We start from the raw sequence: 22,628 nt of genomic DNA, 5'->3' as shown, positions 1-22,628 counted from the left end.
CGTCTTCTCTACAAATACAGTCACCAAAAATGGGTTCCGATTCCGCCTTGTGTAATCAGTAATTTTGATGTGGTCAAATGCGATAGCATCGCACACCATGTGTATGACGCTCATTTTCATTGCGATAAAATCACTGATTTTGACATGAAGCGTAGCCGAGCTGATATCACCAAGCTGATCTTAATCGGCAGCCTCTCACTATCAAGACCGAGGCCACTTCGTGGTGGTGTCAAAGGCACCCGGGGTTTAATGGTCAATTTAAAAATACGGTAAAGTCTATACAGGCATATGCTGATTCAACGCGAACTCAAAAAGTGGGAGCAACGCCAGCACCACATTCTTTCCGCACAAGTGCTCTGAAAAATATTCTCAACACCATAATTTATGCGCTCCGTCCAACCATCTATTTGCGGATGTTAAGCGTGTGGTATAATCATTTGCATCAAGCACTTTTATTGTAATTGCCAAAACTTTGCTGTAAAGCACAGACGTCAGTTCAAAGGCATGGATACTGGTAAGTCATGTTGGTGAGACACTTTCTCGAGAAAAATCTTGACTGTATCCTCACCGGTCAGATAATTGCTAATATCAGCGAGACTAAGCCTCGATCGGAGTCGCCAATACCAGTGTCAGATGCACACTTTGCTGTCAGCTCTCTGGGCGGGCAAGCAGTCTGGTCAAAGGTGCCGAGTAGCTTACCCCGTTGACACGTTTTCGGCGTGTGTATAAATGTGCTTATCCGCTTACGCCGTATACTCGGCTTCAGTCGATCTGAGTGAAGCTGTGACGACATCGCTATGTGCAACGACGCATGATACGAATATATCACGATAGATGTAAAGCCTAGCATATACACTCTGAACTTGACGAATACATATTTCATTGCAGATAGCTCATAGTCTAAACAGCAGCATTTAGCTGGTGAAACTCAAATACGACCACTTGTTCATGCCTATTTAACATCTGCTTGAAGCTTAGCGCAGTCTAATGCAAAGGCCGAAGCCTCAAAGACGATATGAGACGGCCGATATGTATCCGAAAAAGCTAGAATCGGGGCACTCATGAGACTTTATCTCGCTACCCTTCTGCCGCACCCCTACATCATCTAACATCTATTTTTAGGAGGTTGGTGAGAGGTCGCGCCTTCGGCATAGTGTGAACTATAGGTGTACAAACAGCGGGCCAGATCATGCCACCTCCTCAAGTTCTTTTAGAGCAGATACACTGGCCTTCATCGCCGTGAAATTATGTCAGCCGCTACTTTCTACCGATGCGAATCAGAAAACGAGTTTCGCTGCGTCAAAGACACCCTAACCTTAACTGGCGAATAGATTATTCAAGCGCATACACCTCGTAAGAAGTTTGTGCTGTGGTTAACATCCATTTTTCCGCGCTCTGCGCGACAACACATCGTCAAAATATATTGATGAGTAGCCGTGATGTGGTCTGTATAGCTGTGTCAGCAGACGATTGGACGTCGCTGATGCATTAGACTGTTCCAGTGGGAGCAATATCTGGTTCGTGGAACCAAGTCAATTTTATGCCGCACTAATTTATTCACAGGTGAGAGATGGTGGGTCTGATATCGCCACGTCTTGATAATCCTTCATCAAAGAAAAAAAAATCGTAGGGTCTTTGTGTATAGTTCTTTCATTCTTTGCACTTAGCGATCTGCGAATTTCCTCAAAAACAGATTTTTTCTATTATGGATGACTGTATAAGTTCTATTGGGTACCAATCGTATGCTCACTGTTTTGCAACTCAGTGCTGACTCAGTAGCACCGACACATCACGACAGATATAAATCATCCTTTTGATCTTCATCACCTTGTCCTTTCACTCGTGACTTACAATGACCCTACAACTATATTGGCTCTGGCATAGAGGGTTTCGACCCTCAGGCGCTACCATTCTCCACCGGCCCTAGCGCGGGAGACAACAACTCACAACTTTTTCGATTCAGCCCTATCAAAGACACCTTTTTGCGGCCACCACATATAGCCTTCTAACCTCGTCTCATTCTGTACCTTTGGCTCACTGTCGCTTCTGCTTTTCGAGTTCCGCTCGAGCCACCAGGCAATACCATTTATATCAATCTCGGACAGATCAAAGTTTCTTAGGGATCCATCGTAGCTTTTTGACCGCTTCAAAAGCGCTTCTGTTTTTCTGAAGAAGACGGTTCAGTATGCGCCAATGAACCGACCACCAGGAGAAAAGTGCCTCGACCAAGAATTTAGTACTGCAGGTCGGCCCGTGTCTCGTAAAATTTTATGCTACCATGTCTAAAGTGAAACCTTAATGTAAGTATTGTTTTCGGACTAAACGATGTTTCACACTGTCCATGTCATCAAATATCACTATAGGGCTAAAATTCATTTGAAACTTTTACAATTGTTCACATCACATGACGCGCAGACACTGTACCCGCAATTGGTATCTTCGATTCCCCGCATGACGTCAGCTATTTTCATCATTCGCACATCGTGCATAATTGCACGACACTTCTAAATCTACTAGGACGTTCTGCGGTTTAACAAATCTCGGGACGTTGAAGTCTCAACCAGCATCTTAGTTCTGTAATTTTCACCAACATAAGAAAGTTGCTACATTTTGATGTCTGGTCTCCATTGACCACAGACTCCAGGAGGTACAATTGAACCCAGCTCACTCTTCCCAGTAGATCGTTCTTCCCAGTAGATCGTCCCGTGCCTTTTGGAGCTTGTATTTCCTTATGATGGGTTCGTCGCCTGTCCTCTCTTGTAAGCTTGACCCTTTGTATCTATCAGCTGAGGGCATGAGTACACGCAAGACACTGATGTTTACACTACCGCAATTGAAACATAGGCGGCTACAACGGAGCTTCCTGGCACCTCAAGCATCAGAACAGCTGAGTTTTTCCGGCTCTGACGCGCTGGGAGAGCTAAGTTTGTCAGTTATAGCGGGTAGACAAATGCTTTAAAGTCACCCAATACTCTTGGTTTGGCGGTGCAAGTATCCGCGACTTTCGTCGCTCCATATCACTCGACGCTGGGAGCGCCTCTTTACAAGGGATATTGCACGTAAGTGCTCATGCTCGCACGCGGCCTCTTAGCTTAAAGATCGCAAGTGTTACGCGCTGTGGCTTCGGTTTCTGCAAGGCCTAATGCATGTTTATATCAGTTCTCGCATTCAGAAAAAGAAATCTGATCCACCCTGACTCTCGAAGGCTAGACAACCATTAGTAGCGGCTATCTGTGGAAACTTTTGCTTACACCACCGGCGCCCGAGTCTGGCACTCTTGGACTTGCCTTACGAGCGCAATTTTAAAAAAGCTGGCGAGCTTCTCCAGAACCGCTTACTGTTCATTGGCCGTCAATTTTCTGACTCCTTGCGACTTAAAGTAAACCAAATTTTGTTGAGCTGCTTCATTTGTCCCGAAGATTGGAATATAAACGTTTCATACTCGCAGAGGTTGCAGTCTCTCCACGGCGCGGGCGTAGATTGACTACAAGTGCTACTTAATGCCCAGGTGCATTTCGCACAGAAGACGCGTTGAATTTTAGAGTTCGCGCTGTCAAACGCATAGAGGCTGGGTTTGTGTGATCTTGCAAGGGGAGGAACAGAGAGCCCCTATAGTAACCAATCAGTGAACTGCTGTTTTTGCTCTGCTATTTCAAAGTAGAGATGGGTTCACTATGAAAAGGTCATGTTAGGTCTGAAGTGACGATGAAGAAAAGTGAGCTTCAATAGCTACAGTAAAGGTGGTGCAGGATACCAACGCTAACGAATGGCAACTTCAAGAAACACCAAAAACTCTTGATCAGTTATGATATTGCTGACTAATATGTAGGACAGCTATGGTGCGCAGTAAAACGAAAAGAATTGCTTTGCTTTTTAAGATTCGAATGAAGATACGTAAAAGTAACGTATTGCAAGATTAAATGCAATACAAAACCATACGCTGTGAAGATAATGAAAATTGCTGCGCATTTAACAGGTTGAACATCTGGTAAAGCTCAGCCGTAGGCAGTCAATGAAAAACCTTCTCTCACTCTTGTGTATTTTCTAGCATGAAAATAGTAAGTGGTCAATTTGCACCTCTTGTGTAGAATCACATATGAAAGAATATATTTAGTCTTCATCTTTCTTATGATTATTCTGATTTTGCAACATGACATCTCAGTACTACAAGTATTATACTTACTACATACAATTAAGACACGATCACCAAACTTGCCCTGTTACAAGATTACTTCGGAGTATGTTTATTCCCATCAACTACTACAGTATTTTCGTATATGTACTACAGGAGACCCTGGAGTTATTCATTGAAGGGCGAGCAGTTTATAGCACAAGGTTATCATGCTACATTTATACACTGGTTGAAAGATAACCGATCACCTATTTTCTTAATAGTAACTGTTGTCATAGCGGCAATAACTGCTATCATTCTTTAGTATTATCGTAGTAGGAACAATGTTTACGATTGATGCATTAATCAAGTCAGCTAAAGCCTCTGAGTCTCAGAGCTTGACGCTATCCAAGAAACGCTCAACTTCTCAGCATCTTACGCTTGTAGCAGCTAAAGGTGAAATTAATGACATACCATATGAACGAGTCAGCGAGGCCTTCGGCTTTGACAATCATCCTCACGTCCTGAATGCATTAGTGGAAGGTGATATTTTGCTACGTTGTCGCGTTTTAGAGGCATTGACAACTGTATTAGCATTGCCGCAAGAGCTTGTGATCTATATGAAATATGGTATTTTAGAGCTTGTCGTAAGTTTGATCGTCATCGGCCTTGATGAAGGCAAGACCAATCGATCTACACAATTGTCCGAAAGCGAGATCAAAGTGCAAGAACTTTCTGCAAGAGTTTTGAGTGTCATGGCCATGTCTGTATGCGCACACTCGGAGATACTGAAGGATGAAATTATCACTCGCATTAAGCCTGTCTTCGCCGCTGCGTCCAGTAAACGTACATGTGAACACCTTTACCATGCGCTCTTGAGCTCAACTGGTTCCTTCACTAGAGCTCGTCGTTTGACAAGTGCGGGATATCTCTCAGTTGTCCTTGATCATCTTAAAAGCCACCGTTTGAACGACGCACTACGAATTTGTGCGCTTAAATTGTTGAAGAATTTAGTAAACGATGGCACGAACGATACCACGAATCACGCACTGGAGTTAGGGGTTATAGCTCAATGCTATAAGCAACTGCACTCTCCAAACCATGAAGTGAGAACCGCATCTTGTGACGCTTTGGCAGCGCTAGGCTTTATGGACAAGGTGCGCAAGGCGGTTGTCAAACACAGTGAAGTAGTGCCGCGACTGTGCATGTTACTGAATGACAAACAGCAAATGGTAGAGGCTTCTAGTGCTGGAGCACTCATGACTTTAGCAGCACACGATGAGATTAAGCGACAGATCGTAGCGAATAAGGGACTAGCAAATATCAATCAACTGCTGCAGACTAAGATGGTGCCACTCCAGCTGCACACAACCAAGTTAGTTGCTGTGGTGGCGGCGCATCCTGAAGCGAGACGACTGCTTAATGTGCCTGCTACCACGCAACGTCTCCACACACTTATCCAAGGTGAGGACTCGATGCTGGCTAAGAGCGCACAGGTGGCGCTGGCAGCTGTACAGCGGCAGGTATAGCTTTTAGTTAAGGTGGTGCACTTAATTCGGGGGGGCTGACCTCTATTCATTGGTGGACATCTAAATCTGTTAGGTAATTATTATATAAATGAAATATGCTCACACTTTTCCGAGGGGGAGCAATTTTTCTCACACTCACCAAATCTCATCTCAAGACTCAGCCAGCTCAGTCCATTAGTTCAGTATGGTACGTGGCACTTTATGCCTCATCCAACGTGTGACTTTCTTCGCTAATTGTTTGATGCTTGCTGCTTCACCTTTCTCGCTCATAGTCATCAGGTGTTGGTGTTGATGACGAGGTCATTACGCAGTTTAACGACTTTAAGCTAAAACGCGCCCCGCATGACTACCGTTACTTCATTTACAAGATCGAAGATGATTCTCAGATTGTGATTGAATCCACGGGTCCTAGCTCCGAGTCGTATCAGGACATGGCCGACAAGCTTGCGAAGATCACAAATGATTGCCGATACGCTCTTGTGGATTTGGATTTGACCACTAAAGATGGCCGTCCGACAAGCAAAATTGTGTTTCTCTCTTGGTACGGGCCGACAACATGCTCGTCGTTTTTCTTTCATTTTTGTGAAAACTAACAATTTGCCTGGTATTATTTTAGGTCACCAGACACGGCTCGTATCAAGTCTAAAATGTTGTACGCGTCGTCCAAGGAAGCCATTAAACGCGTCCTCATGGGTGTAGGAATTCACCTTACGGCCACTGATGCTTCGGAGCTGTCACTCGAGTCTATCGAAGATGGTGTATCCAAGTTTCTGTAGATTCAAACGGATGCGTTTTAGTAGAGTGGATTCGGCTTTTTGCCTCGTCGAGCGTCTAGCTCAAGTAATTCCAGCACTTGCATTTGATAGTTTTATCCCGTCTTTGTCTTCACTTCAGCAATTGCAAGAAATATGCTTCTACTTGATCCACGAGGATGATTCCAGGAATTCCACTACAATGTATTGCGTGGCAATTTGACCATCACTCAGACCATAGGCCAATTTTTACGATTTGTTACATAGAACAAACACTAAAAACATATTTCAGCATTTCCCAATTTATATACAATTGTAGCGATGGGCTCATTTCCAAGTGTAGCCTCGCGATTCTCGGCAGCGGCATTGCTTGCTATAGTTTCTGCTGAAGACATCGAAGTGGTCGACAATGTCGAGGCGTCAGCGTTTTTGCAAATTGCAGGTGTTTGTGTTTTCGTCATTTCCAGCATATTTCTCTTATCCGTGTACTTGCTACCACGTTGGCTGTTGCGCTTCGTTGAGTGGAACTCGCATCCGTCCGTGCTATGGAGCGTGCGTACAACGTCACGCATATGTTCCCTTACTATTGACGATGCACCATCATCTTCTACACCCGCCATTCTTGATATTTTACGCGAACATAGCATCAAAGCGACCTTTTTTATCATTTCAGGACACATCCCAGGCAATGAAGAGGTACTTCGCCGAATTGTGAGTGAGGGTCATACACTAGCAAACCATCTTACGGAGGATCGAGCTAGCATTTTAGACGAGCTGCACGTCTTTGAGCAGAAAATACAGGAATGTGAGCGAGCCATCAGTGAATTTCAACAGGGGGTGACTGATCAAGAGACGCTGATGATTCCAAATCCACCGGAGACGCAGCAGCTATTGCTTGAGGAAAAGAAATTAGAAACTTCTCTGCCGGCAACGAATGCTATGAAACAAACTAAGCACTCGAAGAACAAGTGGATTCGTCCTGCGTCGGGTTGGTTCACGACACCCATGAGAGAGATAACAGCGCGTCACGGCTATCGCATCTGTTTGGGCAGCGTCTACCCTCACGACGCGCAGATTCGGTCCGAGACTATCAACTCAATGTATTTGCGAAATCGCACTGACTGTGGATCAATCATTATCGTTCATGACCGCTCATGGACAATTGGCGTCTTGAAAACGGCCCTACCGGTGCTATCACGCAAGTTCCAGTTCGTGACTTTGGATGAGTTGGTGGAATTCAACAAACCTCTACGACATGAAGAATTATGATGTGATGCTTAATTATGCAATGAAATTTTACTTGACAGAAAGAAATGAATTTCTGTTGTCTACAATTAGATAAATTCGTCAGGTAGGAGCTCTTGGTGCGGCTCTGTATGCTCGATGAATCCAAGGTCGTTGCTAACGCTTTTAAAAGTAAACCGCATATGCTGGTCCAGCAAGTATTTGCGGAAGAGCTACAATTCAATAAGTGTGATTAGATGGGGGGAGTATAGAGTTCGAGAGAAAGTTACCTCAGTGTGGAAGCACTGACGGAAGAAATCGCGACAGCCGAGCTCAGTGTGGGCATCCAGGAAGGAATCAATTTCAAACAAAAGAAATTTGTCAACTTCGGCTGAAGTTGATTGATTATCTATCGCAAAGGCTTGGCGAAGACAGCAAAAGTAGTATACAACGTCGCCCAATAACGCTTCAAGGAACCACAAGAACGCAAGACGGACTTGATCATCCAGAGACGGAGTGTTTGTATTCACTGCAATCTCCGCATTTGTACCCTCAACCTTGGCTTTTTCGAGCATTTCTTGTAGAGGGCTTCGACTTCTGCTGGAATTGAAGAGATAAGAATCTGCTTGAGAGATGCGAGAGCTACGAAGGGCTAGATTCAGATTAATTTCTAGTTCTCGTACGATTGCCTCTGTTCGCACACGCCAAGTATACGGTGAGACTCAACTTAAATTCACAGACATAGCAATAAACTCACGCGGAAGCTCGGGAATCTCAGCTCTTTCCGGAACGTACGTATCGTCCGAGTCAATATCAATGACTATTGCCGTTGTCTGTAAGAGCTCTGGCGGGTATTCATACCTTCCAGCCGTAAGTGGAGCTTGAAGACTCAGAGAGACCTTGTGGGTCGTATAAAAGCTGTTTCCTTGAGTTATGTACTCGGTGTTAACATTTTCAAGACATGACAAGCTGAAATCACATGACTCACGGATTCGATACCGTTGATCTATTCCTGAATCTTTTTTTGACAACGAAAGCATGCCTTCGTAGCCAAGAAGAAATGGAGAAATGTTTGAATCGAGAAAAAGTCCAATATCCCGCAATTTAGTGGACATTAACACCGAGCAAAATGGCAAATATATATGCTGCAGATTTTTCAAAGTTTGAACTCTAGTTAGTCGTAAGATTAGACTGAGCAATACAATGGTGGCGTTTACCGTCCATTCAAACGGCTTGAGTAATTCTCGAATAGCTTCAATGACCGAGACAAGAGCTGAAGACCGATTGGACACCACGATTATGGACCTACCAACAAGAATTGACGCTAAAATATTAATTACAGTCTAGCGACAGACACAAGGAGGTTACGATGTCTTAGGGTAACAAATTGTTGTTCGTTAAGTACCTGAGCGCTAATCTCTTTGAATACAGAGCTTAATGATATGTCGACCGTACGTAGATGCGGCTGTAAGTAAAAGCCACTGTATCGTGGACATAAAAGTTGATAAACGTTACTTGCACAGTTGAAAATTGATGTAACTGATTGAGTAATTGTATCAGCGGTGAGATCATCCTAGAGTAGCGATGAACATTTTTCGTCGGGTGAGTATAACACATTTTCGTTTATTCAGTGTTTGGATCGTACCGATTTTTTTGATGCCAGTTGCAATAACAGCCGACGACTTTTCTTGTGCTTCAATTCGGTAGTCAAAACAGTAAAAACTTGCTTATAAAATTGCGCGGTAGCAACAAGCTCTCCCACTGCAGCATCTGCTGTTCTAGTAGTAAGATCATTGACATTGGGTGTGTGTGGCTTCTCTTGAGCGGATTTTTGTCGCCACAAAGTAAGACAAACGCCGTAAAGATAGCGAGAATTGGTTGTTTCGCTGGGTTCATCGAGAGGTAAGACAAAATCGTGAGAAGAAGGCTTCGGTACTGTAATAAAAACCAAGGACCAGTAAGCAAAACAGCACAGTATATGTAAGCCAGAGAGATAACAGTTTGACCAGCCGGTTTCGTTGGACGCCCAGACGGAGACAATATAGTATCGCTAGCTGGTTCCATCATATTCATGCACCAGTGGTTCTGCCAAAGATATGCGACCAATAAGCAATAAGAAATCGCTGACACAAACAAATTGACGATACCAAATACGTTGGGTGCATCTGTGCAGCAACTTCTTGCTGGTTTCCAGAACAGAACAGCTCAAAGACAACTTGATCTGTACAGGGCGTATTTGACGATATTGTTGAAGCAATAGAAAGACTGTTTATTCCAAGTTGAGCTAACTCTTCTATTGCAAGTACACGATTATAATGGCAACGTTTGCATTCAGTTTCTTGTATCCATAACGGATTAAACGGAGAAACTTTGATCGGTACAAGCACAGTCTTGGCTTTTAAATGCGCATCACACTTTGACGTCATTACTTCATTTGGACTCTCTTGAAGTCCTGCAACACATTTCGTCTCCGACGCCAACACGTACTCACTTAAGCGTCGTAACTGTTGGTCTGACTCGATATCTTCCATTTCCACCACGAGCATAACATATAGGCTAGAAGCATAAAATTTTGGATAGACAGTTTGTAGCCATTCCCAGACGCAGTCCTGTGCAGCACGAAATAAATTTGCGTAACGAGGTGGAGAAAATGGTTCACTTTGCAATTTCATGATTTGCTGCAACGTCGCTCGCCGCACAGCTTCTGGAACTTGAGTCGCACCATTTTTTTCTACTTCCCGCTCTCCCACCAGAAATCGATTGAACACATGACGCACTTGGCGCTGAACCTCTTCAAACAGTGCAACTGAGAATAGTGTCGTTTGAATCAATGGTAAAAATCTCGTCTGGACATGCACCCAGAAGAGCAAGTTGCCTTCTTCTCCTGAATATTCTTTTGATAAAAAGTTCATGAGAAATTGTGTACGTCTTGTATCAACAAGCACTTGAGCAAGTGGCACTTGTCGTCTCGACCTCAGAGCATCGCACAATTTCGTGTATTCTTGGCTATGCAGAAATTGCGGAAATACTTCACGCGTCATGTGTTCATATACAAGCGTCTCAATTCCATTAAATAGATCTAGAGGACAGTAATCTCCCTCTACCGCATTGATCACGCGAGTACGAAGTGGTTCAGCTGATAGAGGCAACAACAATTGGTTTGTTGACTCTACTTGCTGTAAATATGATGCTACAATGTCTTTAGCCTAGTTATGTATTTTTTGTGCACAAAATGTCGGAAATTATAAGAAATAAACTAAATAGTCAACTTACGGCACGTGGTAGCAAGTCGCGTCGCCCCACGAGGCGTTTGTACTGCCGAATACGATACAATAAGGCAAAGCGTAACTCCAAAGCTTGTACCTCTCGATTTGTAAAGCAACGATAGAAAAACTCGCGGCGAAAAGCGTCTTTTGCAACGGCATCGAGCGTAAGCTCCATAAACTTTTAATAGTCACGAAAATGATCAACATATAAATATTGCACTTTGAGTAGCTACACAGTTATAATAATTCATATCTTTGAACAGTACGATCCATTTATACGACACGAGTAGTTGACAATTTTAATATTCAATGCGGTTCTCGCTGCTGCTCAAGTGGAAGTTGCGAGATCCGAGACGGAATTTTCAGTGGAGCAGCACCGAAGACAAGAGGATGTGGATGCTCGTTGCAATGGCGTCGATAACAAAAGTCGCATAATGCAAAGCGTACACAAGTTGAACAGGACCAAAAATTGGCACGAGTAATCAGGAGGCTGCATTCGCGGCAAAAGATATTGAGTTGAGCTACCTGTTCGTTGAAAAAATGATGGACCATCATCATGGTAGAGTGCTTGGCACGACGAAGTGAATCAAATTGATAGCCGGCAAGTGAACACAATTGATGGAACATAAAACGACTGCTGAAGAAACGAGGGACCTGCTCGTACCAGGATGACACAAGTGTCTCCGGTTGGCAACTAAGCATTTCTCGGGTCTCACTTGATAAATCATTGACCTCTTGTAGATCCACCACCAGTAAATCGTTTTTTAATCGTTGAAATGCAAATTGACACTTTAGGAAAACTTCGCGTAGTTTAACATTAACTTGCACCGATTGCGATGCTGATGACGCTGACGTACTCGTCGCTTCATCCTGTTTAGACAATAAATTGCCATTCATCTTTCCACCTGCGCGACCAGCAGTATTAGTTGTGCCATACACCACAAGTTTCTTGTTTTCGCGTGCTCGTTCTTGCTTTTCATTTCTGGACTTGATGCGCCCAAGTATTCGTTCGAGCTCAGAAGGAAAAATATCACCATCAAATATCGATGGTAATTGGTTTGCAGGCCATACAAACTCATTAGGATTCATAGACAAGACGGCAGTGCCTCGAGTTGAAACTCCAGGGGTTGTCTTCTCACTCACCGACGCACTTGAGGCAGATGGTGTCAACTCGCTACAGTCACTTTCTTTGAAGTATCTATCATACAGTGTTGTCCAATTCTTGACAATTCCACACTCTTTTGCTTTAAGTAACAATGTATTATACCATCGACGCAAATGTTCCGCACTAGGAGTCTTTTGAAACGATGGACGACACCAAAATATATAACTAATTCGTTTTTGCGGTGGACATGACCAAATGTGAACGCGAGAGAAACCATGGCGCCGCATGTAGTCAAAGTAAGCTAGTAGAATCAGGTGATACGCCGTCGTCCGTGCACTTGTGGGTTTTAGATATCGAACACTATCCAAATAGGCGATGTATACAGCACGTCGATTAGCTTCGAGCTCACAGTTGTCGCCAAATTCTTGAGCGTAGATTGTAAAGAGACAAACCTCCATTCCTTCGTGCTTTTGAAATAGATAAAGACCACGAGAGAGATAAGTTATTTGAGAAGGTATACGTTGCGAGCTCGTCTTGGTGCCTGGCCGCAGCTGAGAGAGAAGCTGCGCATTTTCATCAAAAGTCTGCACCACACTCTCTGAAACGGTAAAACATTCGCCTGGGAATGACAACACCCGTACATAAAGGGTTTGGGCAGCTTCGTGCTCGCCAATATCATTTAGACCACGACATAGAAACTTTTGGATAAATATACTTAATTCACAGCTTGGAATATTGAGAAAAGAATTGGTTTGCATGTGCTCGTCAGGATGAGCGTGCAAAGTTTTGCGCATTGAACATTTTGGGGAAATGGTCGCACGCTTTCGTCGGCAACGACATAATGGACAGACATATGAATTGGTGAAGAAGGTCTTCCCATTAGATCCTCTGCTTTGGGGTTTTAGTGCATCGTATGCCCCCATCACCGGATTATAGAGACCACAGACCTGGTGAAGCCAACGATTACATTCCCCACACTTCACCCACGGTTCCACCGTAATTTCACATTTCTTTTTTACAAGAGAATTCAACATCACGAATGTATCATTATCACATGGTCGATCTGCCGAGCTGTGATCCCTCGTCAAACGAGCTTTACACTTCTGACACCAAATACGAGTACCATCTTCGGTTATGAAATATACTGAACCTTTACGGATCTCAGTAGTACAGCCTCCAGAGCACTGCAAATGCGGTGGAGTGGTTTCTAGGCATTGCTGGTGACAAACAATACATGAGTTCCCACGACATACTAAACAAGAATGCTGCACTCGTTGTCGTTTCAGCTGTCGATTTTGTTCCGCCGTTAATAATTCATTAAATCGATTCAAAAGAATTTCAGCATCGACATGGACGTAGTGTGAAGCAGGGTTAAATAGCATTGCGTTTTCAAACACTAAACGAACGTCGGAAACAAGATCGTCAAGCTCGAGATATTTTCCAGCAAAGAGATTGCATTTGATGGTACCAAGATCCATTGGACGCTGTACGATCGATGTGTAAGTAGGCAAGTCTTGAGCCACTGGATCCACTGGCGTATTAAAAATTCCGTGTCGATTACGTGGATCCGACATTAGTTTCAATAAAATCTCAGTAACCTTCTCAAAACTAGTAAAGCGGCCTTCTCGACGAACTGATGCAATGTGTAGAGCAATCTCATCCGCAGTCATCCGCAGCATCGGATTTACTTCTACACAAGTTACCATTAGCGAAGACCTAGCCTGGTCGTGACCAATTGGTCGCCAGCCGTAAGGAAGACTCCAGTTTTCCCCTAGTATCCGACAATCGCATGGCAGAGGCTCCATAAGCTTTTGACTGATACTCTGAGCACTAAGACTCGTGGCTTGCACAACTTGGCGCGGATTTACAAGCGGTAAAGCTACTCTATCATCACGACGCTGATGTTTTCGTGGTGATGAAGTGTCAATATGACCAGTGTGTGCATTACTAGATATCATTGTACCAATTTTTGTTGAGTTGAGTGGGCGTTTACGCACTTCACCTCGAGGAGACTTTGTCTGAGCCGCATTTGTGCTCTTTTTGGGACTCTTCGAGACTGGTTTGGAGCGCAAACTTTTTTCAGACGATCTCTTTGCTACATCCTCGATATTCTCGTCTGGCGTCGGATATAGATCCACCGACTCGCATTTATCCCCATTCTTGGCGCTACTGGCCTTAACTGACACGCACAAACTGCGACGTTGCGGCTGTTTCCGTACCAACTGTAATGGCTGCACTGTAATCGTGATGGGTCGTGTCAATAGAGTTGGACGAGGCATCGGGCCTGATCTCCGACGGTGAGGTGGTACAGGACAGCTGAAGACAATTTTTGTCCACTCAGACTGCACGAGACGCTCATAAGCCAGACCCGCATCTACCGTTGAGCTAAGCTTGCACCAAAGCAAGTATTTAATAAATTTTGACAAAAATTTGTTTGGCGCACCCACCCCTGTCGATATTAATTCTGCACAGTCATCAGCACAGTCATAAGTCATACTTAATCGTTCATGATACTTTAGCGTCACAAACCAATAATCAGCCGTAAAATACTCGCATTGGGGGTTTCTCTGTGACCATAAAACAGCAGAAATGCAGCATCTTCCTCTCCAAGCCGGCGCTTTCGTACTTTGGCCACATGATGCGCATTCCGCACAACGCTTGCTCTTGTAGCAATCTGTCTTGGAAGTTTTTGAGGCTTCTGAACTGCAAACTCAAGCTGCTTTTCTCTCTCTATCTCCTTCTCTTCAATAAATGAATGCTTCTTACCATTGTTTGCATCAACTGCTTTACTTTTTGCTTTCTCTTTTTTGTTATTAGCATCCTGCTCTTCCTGTCCCCTTAGATTCCTCTTCACTCGCACCAATTCCACCTCTTCGTCACTACTGCTATCAATTGTTACAATATCAGGCTGCTTTCTTCTGCTAGCATCAAAATCTAGTGTACTCTGCTCGATACTTGCGTCTTCTCGTTCCTTATCTTCCATTTCTTCATCTTCCTCGCTACTAATACTGATATATACTTGGCCATTCCTTCCAATTTTTTCGTGCCAATTAGCTATTAGCGGACGCTTGATGGCATTCTGGTGCCGAGAATCACTCTCACGGTCCAGACGCGCACATGTTAGGAGGCGGCTCGCGCCCTTGTGCACCTCCATCGCGTCTTCCTTACGCAAAAAGCTAATTCATTTATTGGCCAAGGAAACAACGCATTTGATTGGCTGAAACTTTTGCGTGTTACAGTACCGGTACATTTGAGCAAACATGGCTACATTTTTATTGTGTATCGGTATTGATGATGCATTTTGTTGCCTCCTGCCAGTTGCATTTGTTCTGTGTAAGCTGATGGGCTTTTGACGTGCGAGCGTTAGCAGTCGCTTCCCGTCTAGCCGCGGGTCTCAGCTTCTCGTCCCAAAAGTGACGACATCTTTGATGGGGATAAGCACTGACTTGATGTCATTTAGCAACTTGCTTTGCGTAAAAATGCACATCACTGCCGCTGCTCCTAGAAGAGTATCGAAGCAAGAGCTACAGGAGTCGAGCTTCCATCTATCAGACCTTATAAGTGTAAGTAGTCACTCGGGAGGAGATGCAGCAGCAGTTGTCAGCTGGCCATCGCCGACACTTTTAAGCTCAACATTGCCGACAGCAGTGTCAACTCCATCGTCATCTAGTGCTTCGACACCAGAAGCGGTATCGCTGTCAAGTTTTTCATCTAAGCGGTTGAATTGGACACGTCGATTAGTGATCACAAAGCAGCCTGCGTCTGAATTTTATAAAGACGAAGGTGGTAAGGCAAATGCACTTGAGGTGGAGGTGACATTGGTGGAGTTTAACGAGCTTGGAGAGTCTGCGCGATCTCCAGATAAGGATTTTATTGACATACCTCTTCGTATTTTGCTCTTTTTTGAGTCTGGAAAGCGCGTAGATGACACAGACCAAGAAATATTTCGGTTTGTAGGAAACGACTACGACTCGGTAGTCATACGAGCGGCATCACGCAAGGCATTAGTGCAGTTTCGTCTCGAAAAAGTGAGTCGGCGAAAGGATGGACAAAGATTCAAGCTACGCATTGAAGTTGATCAAGAACAGTGCACTGCCAATGTGGCAGACCTTACACCAGTATTCACGAATGCGATTTGCGTATTGTCGAAGCGTAAACATCCGAGCTCCTATAATTTAGATTCATCCATTCGTGGAAAAGAGCCTCCTCCCAAAGTATCAAAACGAGGTCAGTGAGTCAATGAGATAGTAGTAGCTGCACTATTTGGCTCACACTGCTGACTATTAACATTTGCATGAAATTGCAGATTTAACTTCGTTAGAGGATAGGCTGAGCCGGAAGATTGATGGACTTGCGGGCCAGCTTCGTCACTTAAGCCAGCTCGTCCAAAACCAGGTTACGTCAGCTGACATTTAAGTGCAGACAGTCATCGATTCACTCATTTCTATATCTTATACTTACGACAGAATGACTTCATCGCCAAGCAACATCAAATGCCTCTGGGTCCTTCTTCAATGCACTGCTCTCCGACCGATAGCTCCGTACTAGAATGGTTGCTTCGGTCAAATACAGTCGAAGATGACATAAACCCGAAAACAACTCTGGAGCCGCCCCTCTTTTCAAATTCGGTCCTGCCCTACTTTGATGTGACGGATGAGTCGGAACATAGTGTCGATGCAGACCTCACACCCGCGTTCGTATCGCCAGTTTCTACAAGGACGACGACTTCATCGAACACGCGGTCTATTGAGGCAACGACGACACCTTCACTGCCATTCAGTGAGATCTAAGCCATGTAAGTGCTGCGTTTATTGTTGTAGGCTCTGCCTCATTTTCACTTCCGATCGGCTAGCATGAAAATACCAGTGTAGCTTGTATTATTAGATGAGTTTTCTTCTAATTAATGTAACTCTTCGATTGCGTCGCATCTGTTCCTGTCTCTAGAAAATGCCGAAAGTCGCCGACGACTTGGGCCAAGTTACCTGCCGTTTGAATTTGACGATGCAGATCCACGTTTTTCGGACTCTTTTCCATGAGATACAAAAGCTTTTCTTTTCGTCGAAGCTGTCAGCAATATCAGAATCATCAAAAATCGTGTCAGTACTTCCGCCGCACGATTCGTATCTTCAGTGTTGTCGTACTATCTCTTTGTACAGCTCGTCGCACACTGAATTGAACTGCTCCAGCTTTTTGACCACTTGATCCTCCATACTAGTTTGAATCTCGCCTTCGTTACTACTACAATAAAGCGAATAAGAAACTCAGTTATGATTCACTACAGAATTAAACTCACGTTGGTTGCTCCTCGAATTGCACAAGCGTCAAACACTCAGAGACAAGCTCCTACACGGCCACACAAAATCATAACGTATTATCCTAGTGCCCTTAGACTCCTTAAAACCACGATACCCACATCAAATTTAGTGCACACATCCTCAACGCGCACTGCAAAAGGCTTGTTGGGGTCCTTAGCCGCCTCACTCGTTAGCATCACATTAGCCATGATCGTCACTTAAGCGTTAGGTGATTCTTCAGTACAAATCTCTTTGTGATTGGATGAATATATTTCTATTATGTCCAACCCAAACCAGTCTGCTCAATCGCCCCCTTTATATACAAACACAAGTGACCATGGCAGGCCAGCGCAAGCTCTTGAGCGAGATTGATCGCACGCTCAAGAAGGTGAGCGAAGGTGTGGAAGTATTTAACGAGATATGGGACAAGGTGTACGCGGCTACTGCCCAAAATCAGAAGGAAAAGCATGAGGCCGATCTGAAGAAAGAGATTAAAAAACTGCAGCGCTTTCGTGACCAAATTAAGACATGGATTGGCAATTCGGATGTCAAAGACAAACGACCGCTCGTGGATGCTCGTAAACTTATTGAGCATAAAATGGAGGAGTTTAAAGTTTGTGAAAAGGAGACTAAGACTAAAGCTTATAGTAAGGAAGGATTGGCACAGGTCGAACGTCTTGACCCGGAACAGCAAGCGCGACAGCAATCTCACGCATGGATTCAGGACTGTCTGAATCAATTTAATGTTCAAATTGAGGCACTTGAGAGCGATGTTGAGCGTCTACACTCAGCAAAGGGGCGCAGTCGCAACAAGAGCGAGATTGTGGAAAAGGAAAAGCTACTATCTCAGCACAAGTGGCACATTCTGAAGCTCGAGCAAATCAATCGACTTCTAGATAATGCGGCGCTTGAGCCAGAACAGGTGGACGTTTTAAAAGAGGATGTTGAGTACTATTTGGAGGCAAATCAAGAGCCGGACTTTATGGAAACGTGCGGAGGTGATGACATTTACGAGTCACTTGATCTCGATACCCTTGGACAGCAGCTTCAGGTGGCACTTCCTACAGAGCAGGACGTTGGTATTGAGGATGCAAGTGTAGTAGCATCCGCAGCATCGACTACTGTTCCTACGACTACATCAGCACGTGGGAAGACACCACGCAAAAGTGTAACGACATCGGTCATTACAGGTATTGGACGTGCTGGTGTGGTTAAACCTATCGATCTCAAGACGTCAACGCCTAGTCGCTCAACTAGCGCCACTAAGAATGATGTTTCGCCACTTGATGTCAACAAGTCTGATGACTCGAAATTGGCCAAGGCACGCACGACTCCGCAGCGTCCAAAAAGTGGGTCTTCTTCGTCAGAGAAAGGATTAAGTAAAGCACCGACCCCAGTATCTTCTTCCCCAGCTGTAAGTACGCCAGGTTGTCAGATATCACCACCCACTCCACAGCGCACGCCATCTCCTAGTGTAGGAAAAGGGCAGTTTGGGGGCACGAGCTCGTCGTCGTCGTCTGCGTCACCAGCACCAGCCAAGCTTTCAGTTTCAGGTCCATCACCTTCACCTTCAACTGCCTCATTACCACCGCCAATTCCTAATCCCTCGCCAAGTGCATCTACGAACTCTTCAACAACTGCACCAGCAGCTGTACCAGCTCCTACTCTATCTGGAGCTGAATCTGCTGCGTCACCGCCTACAGTGGCAGCGTCAAATTCTCGGCCAGAGAATTCACCCAAGCTTACAGAAGAACAGAAGCAGGTCTTGCGGTTGATTGATGAAAGCTTTCACTTCATTCCCGAGAGCCGTGACTCTGAAAAGGTCAACCGTTACGTTCCACGCAATTTATACCCCACACCCTCGTCTTTTCCAGCCTCGCCGTCCCCATTATTCTCTAGTGCTCCTATTTTCGAGAAATTGGATGTCGACACGCTATTTTTCATCTTCTACTACCAGCAGGGCTCATATCAACAGTACTTGGCTGCTCGTGAGCTCAAGCGACGGACTTGGGGTTATCACAAGAAGTACAAGACATGGTTTAAGCGTCATGAAGAGCCACAAGTGACAGGAGAGGACTACGAACAGGGCACTTTTGTCTATTTTGACTACGAGACTGGCTGGTGTCAACGGATCAAGACAGAGTTTACATTTGAGTACAGTTTTCTTGAAGATGAGCTGCAGTAACCAGTATTATAACTCGTGCTCTTCTTCTATTTGTCGCTTTTTCGAAAATGTAAATTACAGTCTATTTTTTGAATTAATCGCTGTTGATGTCTGACTACGCCATCTCGTTGACCAGTGTGCTGGCAGCTGCTGCTCGTATTGATGGTCATGCGCACCGCACGCCAGTACAAAAGTGCCACGCTCTTGAAATGATTGTCAATGAAAAGAGCCCGACCCCAAAACAATTGTTCTTTAAGGTATTTTCATAAGGCTAATTAGTTAGCTTGTATCGCGTATGTATTGAGTTTATTGTTGTTGTGAACAGTGTGAGAATTTTCAAAAAGTCGGAGCTTTTAAGTATCGTGGCGCATTAAATGCAGTCAAGAAGTTCTTGCACGAGACAGAGCAAGAGAACATGACGAACACAACATTTATCACGCACTCGAGCGGCAATCACGCACAGGCCTTGAGTCTTGCAGCTAGAGATGCCAACTGCAAGGCAGTGATTGTTATGGTATGACGATGTTGTATTATTTTAATTTCAAAAGTTGAGGGAACTCAGACATTTATGCTTTGCAGCCTAAAAATTCGCCAAGTGTCAAGCAGAACGCTGTTCGTGGCTACGGTGCTGACATAGTTCTGTGTGAACCAACTAACGAGGCTCGTGCAAAGGCTGCAAATGAGATAGTTGAGGCAACTGGTGCTTACTTTGTGCACTCTTCCAATGATATTGATGTCATGAGTGGACAGGGCACAATTGCATTAGAAATACTGGAGCAAGTGAAGCAGGAATATGGCGTTGATTTAGATGCTATCGTTGTACCTATTGGGGGTGCCGGTCTTTGTTCGGGTGTTGCTATGGCTGCCAAGGTATGCACATCTACAATTTCTTGGTTTCAAAACTTGATGAAGCAGTCATGCGAAGATGTTATTGCGTGACAGTCTGTTCAACCTGGTATTAAGGTCTTTGCCGTAGAGCCTGCCGGTGCAGCTGATGCTTATAACTCTTTTCAAAAACGTGAGCTGATGGGCCATTCAACTCCCGTCAATACTGTTGCTGACGGGCTTCGAACAATTTTAGGTATGGAGTTCGTGGGCTGTAGAAGTAAAATTGCATTGACGCTCACTATCGACTCCAGGTGATAACAACTGGCCCATTGTGCGCGATTTCGTGGACGATATTCTCCTCGTCACCGATGACGAAATTGTGTGGGCCATGAAGCTTATTTGGGAACGCATGAAGTTGGTAAGAATTGTATCGCTGAACAGTAAATCTAAGCTATTGTTAATTTTTTTCAATCTGATTTAGGTCGTGGAACCTAGTGGCGCCGTTGCAACGGCAGCTGTCCTCACGAACAAACTGCCGGCAAAAGTCACTAACATTGGTATTGTATTATCTGGTGGGAACATTGACCTTGAAAAGCTTCCATGGATTACAGAAAAGTCCGCTTAAAGCAGTATTTCGTACGTTACACTAACATGACTTAGAATAGGTTGCATTACAAATCAAATCTGCAGCGGGGCCGCTGTAGCTCTTTTGCTTAGAGGAAGCTTGGTAAAGGTCTGTGACTTTTGTTCTATACTTAGAACAAGTAAGAGTGTACAGAATCTTACTCCAAGAGTAATTACAACCTTAAACCCAAGGCTCATTAACTCTTCCGTTTAAACCGTAATCTGAGTTTCTTGGGTTTTATTTGCGGCAAAGCCGCCAACATTTTTAGGTTTTCCTCTATACATTGTGAAACATGTAACTACTGACAGTCCAGACCCTTCATACCAGAACTTGCAACCTTGTTGCACTATCCCCCATCACGCTGTGAACACCTACAGTTCACATTCAACTGTCGCCTCGAACGAGGCTCGCGTGGCTAACATCACCAAGACCTTCTTCACGAATTCTCTGCTCAATGAGCCCTGTGTCGAGAACGCAAAAGACACCCAGCCTCGCTGATTCCGAGAACGTCCGCGGCTTCAAGGTAAGCGCAGCCCAAGATCTCAATAAACGAGTACTGCGCAGCGCATTGTCATTGATAGGGTTGCACGACCAAGAACACAGACGCGATGTTTACTCCTGATCCGCTACACTCGTACTGGTTTTTGGAAAGATCGTAAGGTTGGTGACCTAAGCTTATCTTCCTCTAAGCAAAAAGCTACGGCAACCCCACTGCACTTGGTAGATCTCGTAGTCAATCTACGCCTGAGTCGTTACGACGGATTCTCTGTGAGCATACAGAAATACTCCTATTTGCCCCAGGGCATGCAGGACGGGCTTAATAAGCTGATTTCCCTACTGCGCGGAGTACCTCGTTGCGCAAGGGTCCGAGGCCATAAGTGCGCGCCTCAAGTCATTTTTAAGGTATGAAAATGTTCTGTTAGAGAACTTAAAGCAAAAGATGTCAGCGTCGACGGTAGCATCACAGCCGCTGTCGACGTAATCTCCTGGTTTGGATGAGAGAGGCCGAGATGGCTATGGCATCCGCCTTGCTCCGAAACGAGCAACAGCGCGTGGCGCTAGCTAACTCCAGGCTCGGGGGTCGTGCGTGTGGTGCTTTAATCGAAGCACCGCACATTACCCTCCTGAAAGTTGCTGAAGCTGCAGCTTTTGCGAGTGTTCTCACCGCCAAATCAGGCATATTGCGTGCGATCGCGTTTACAGGGCAAGAAGGAGTTGGCGGACTGTGTTCAAGGGTTGATAATTCTCATTGCCAGGATCGCAGCAGATCCTCTCCCAGAGGCGGTCGCAGGGACCATGGAGGGCCTCCACACTGGCGTGGCCAGAATGGAAGTCCTCTTTGTGCATCCGTCATCTTTTGAATAAGCGGTGAGCGTGGCATTGAATGCCGAATTCAACTTCAAGTCGGCACGACTTGGTCGGAAGGCCCACCCTCAAAGCTCGTCGAGCGGGCCTGAGTCAATTGAATTCAGCTATGCTGTGAAGGAGGAGGGAGATCTCCGAGCTGCTGGGCAATGTGTAAACACCCAACGATGTTTATTTTTAGAGACACCCGTCTTCGGACGGGTTGTCCTTGCGCGAGGCGCGTAAAGGTTCGTCAAACCGACGTCCCGCTTCTAATCAGCCTGGATTGTCGCGGAGAAACGAGAAGGCCCAGAAGGCGTGGGGCGCCCTACTGGGAGAGAACTGAGTTCTGTTGAGCCTCAAAGCGGTATAGGGTAGCAGGGCCC

At 45.0% G+C, this 22,628-nt stretch overlaps 7 protein-coding genes across 7 annotated transcripts; 5 read left to right on the top strand and 2 right to left on the bottom strand.

The window, feature by feature from the left end:
• Positions 1-4,455: 4,455 nt before the first annotated feature.
• PHALS_05361 (FOG: Armadillo/beta-catenin-like repeats) lies at positions 4,456-5,640 on the top strand (the record flags this gene model as incomplete). The annotated part of the gene is made up of 1 exon (XM_024722923.1): positions 4,456-5,640. One exon carries the CDS (start codon positions 4,456-4,458, stop codon positions 5,638-5,640), a length of 1,185 nt encoding a protein of 394 aa, XP_024573951.1.
• Positions 5,641-5,824: 184 nt separating this feature from the next.
• PHALS_05360 (the actin binding protein cofilin-like protein) lies at positions 5,825-6,416 on the top strand (the record flags this gene model as incomplete). Its single annotated transcript, XM_024722922.1, has 3 exons — positions 5,825-5,827; positions 5,913-6,181; positions 6,257-6,416. The coding sequence occupies 3 exons, from the start codon at positions 5,825-5,827 to the stop codon at positions 6,414-6,416; spliced, it is 432 nt and encodes a 143-aa protein (XP_024573950.1).
• Positions 6,417-6,713: 297 nt separating this feature from the next.
• On the top strand, positions 6,714-7,661 carry PHALS_05359 (chitooligosaccharide deacetylase; the record flags this gene model as incomplete). Its single annotated transcript, XM_024722921.1, has 1 exon — positions 6,714-7,661. The coding sequence occupies one exon, from the start codon at positions 6,714-6,716 to the stop codon at positions 7,659-7,661; it is 948 nt and encodes a 315-aa protein (XP_024573949.1).
• Positions 7,662-7,726: 65 nt separating this feature from the next.
• PHALS_05358 (hypothetical protein F443_11726) lies at positions 7,727-15,141 on the bottom strand (the record flags this gene model as incomplete). Its single annotated transcript, XM_024722920.1, has 13 exons — positions 7,727-7,849; positions 7,907-8,307; positions 8,374-8,761; positions 8,834-8,959; positions 9,022-9,189; positions 9,262-9,551; positions 9,623-9,701; positions 9,764-10,822; positions 10,890-11,060; positions 11,408-14,451; positions 14,517-14,685; positions 14,754-14,768; positions 14,848-15,141. The coding sequence occupies 13 exons, from the start codon at positions 15,139-15,141 to the stop codon at positions 7,727-7,729; spliced, it is 6,327 nt and encodes a 2,108-aa protein (XP_024573948.1).
• A 325-nt stretch (positions 15,142-15,466) lies between these two features.
• On the top strand, positions 15,467-16,777 carry PHALS_05357 (uncharacterized protein; the record flags this gene model as incomplete). Its single annotated transcript, XM_024722919.1, has 3 exons — positions 15,467-16,214; positions 16,294-16,382; positions 16,454-16,777. 3 exons carry the CDS (start codon positions 15,467-15,469, stop codon positions 16,775-16,777), a joined length of 1,161 nt encoding a protein of 386 aa, XP_024573947.1.
• A 106-nt stretch (positions 16,778-16,883) lies between these two features.
• PHALS_05356 (serine threonineprotein phosphatase 4 catalytic subunit) lies at positions 16,884-17,490 on the bottom strand (the record flags this gene model as incomplete). Its single annotated transcript, XM_024722918.1, has 4 exons — positions 16,884-17,051; positions 17,129-17,225; positions 17,281-17,330; positions 17,401-17,490. The coding sequence occupies 4 exons, from the start codon at positions 17,488-17,490 to the stop codon at positions 16,884-16,886; spliced, it is 405 nt and encodes a 134-aa protein (XP_024573946.1).
• A 128-nt stretch (positions 17,491-17,618) lies between these two features.
• PHALS_05355 (subunit of the ccr4not complex) lies at positions 17,619-20,898 on the top strand (the record flags this gene model as incomplete). The annotated part of the gene is made up of 8 exons (XM_024722917.1): positions 17,619-19,462; positions 19,582-19,702; positions 19,771-19,959; positions 20,025-20,132; positions 20,196-20,315; positions 20,388-20,526; positions 20,585-20,691; positions 20,755-20,898. The coding sequence occupies 8 exons, from the start codon at positions 17,619-17,621 to the stop codon at positions 20,896-20,898; spliced, it is 2,772 nt and encodes a 923-aa protein (XP_024573945.1).
• Between the last annotated feature and the right edge of the window lie 1,730 nt (positions 20,899-22,628).

Source organism: Plasmopara halstedii, assembly GCF_900000015.1.
Source record: "Plasmopara halstedii genome assembly, contig: Scaffold_289, whole genome shotgun sequence".
NCBI classification, from domain to species: Eukaryota; Oomycota; class Peronosporomycetes; order Peronosporales; family Peronosporaceae; genus Plasmopara; species Plasmopara halstedii.
The sequence above is the reverse complement of the archived record's forward strand: the minus strand, read 5'-3'. Positions and strand labels throughout refer to the sequence as shown.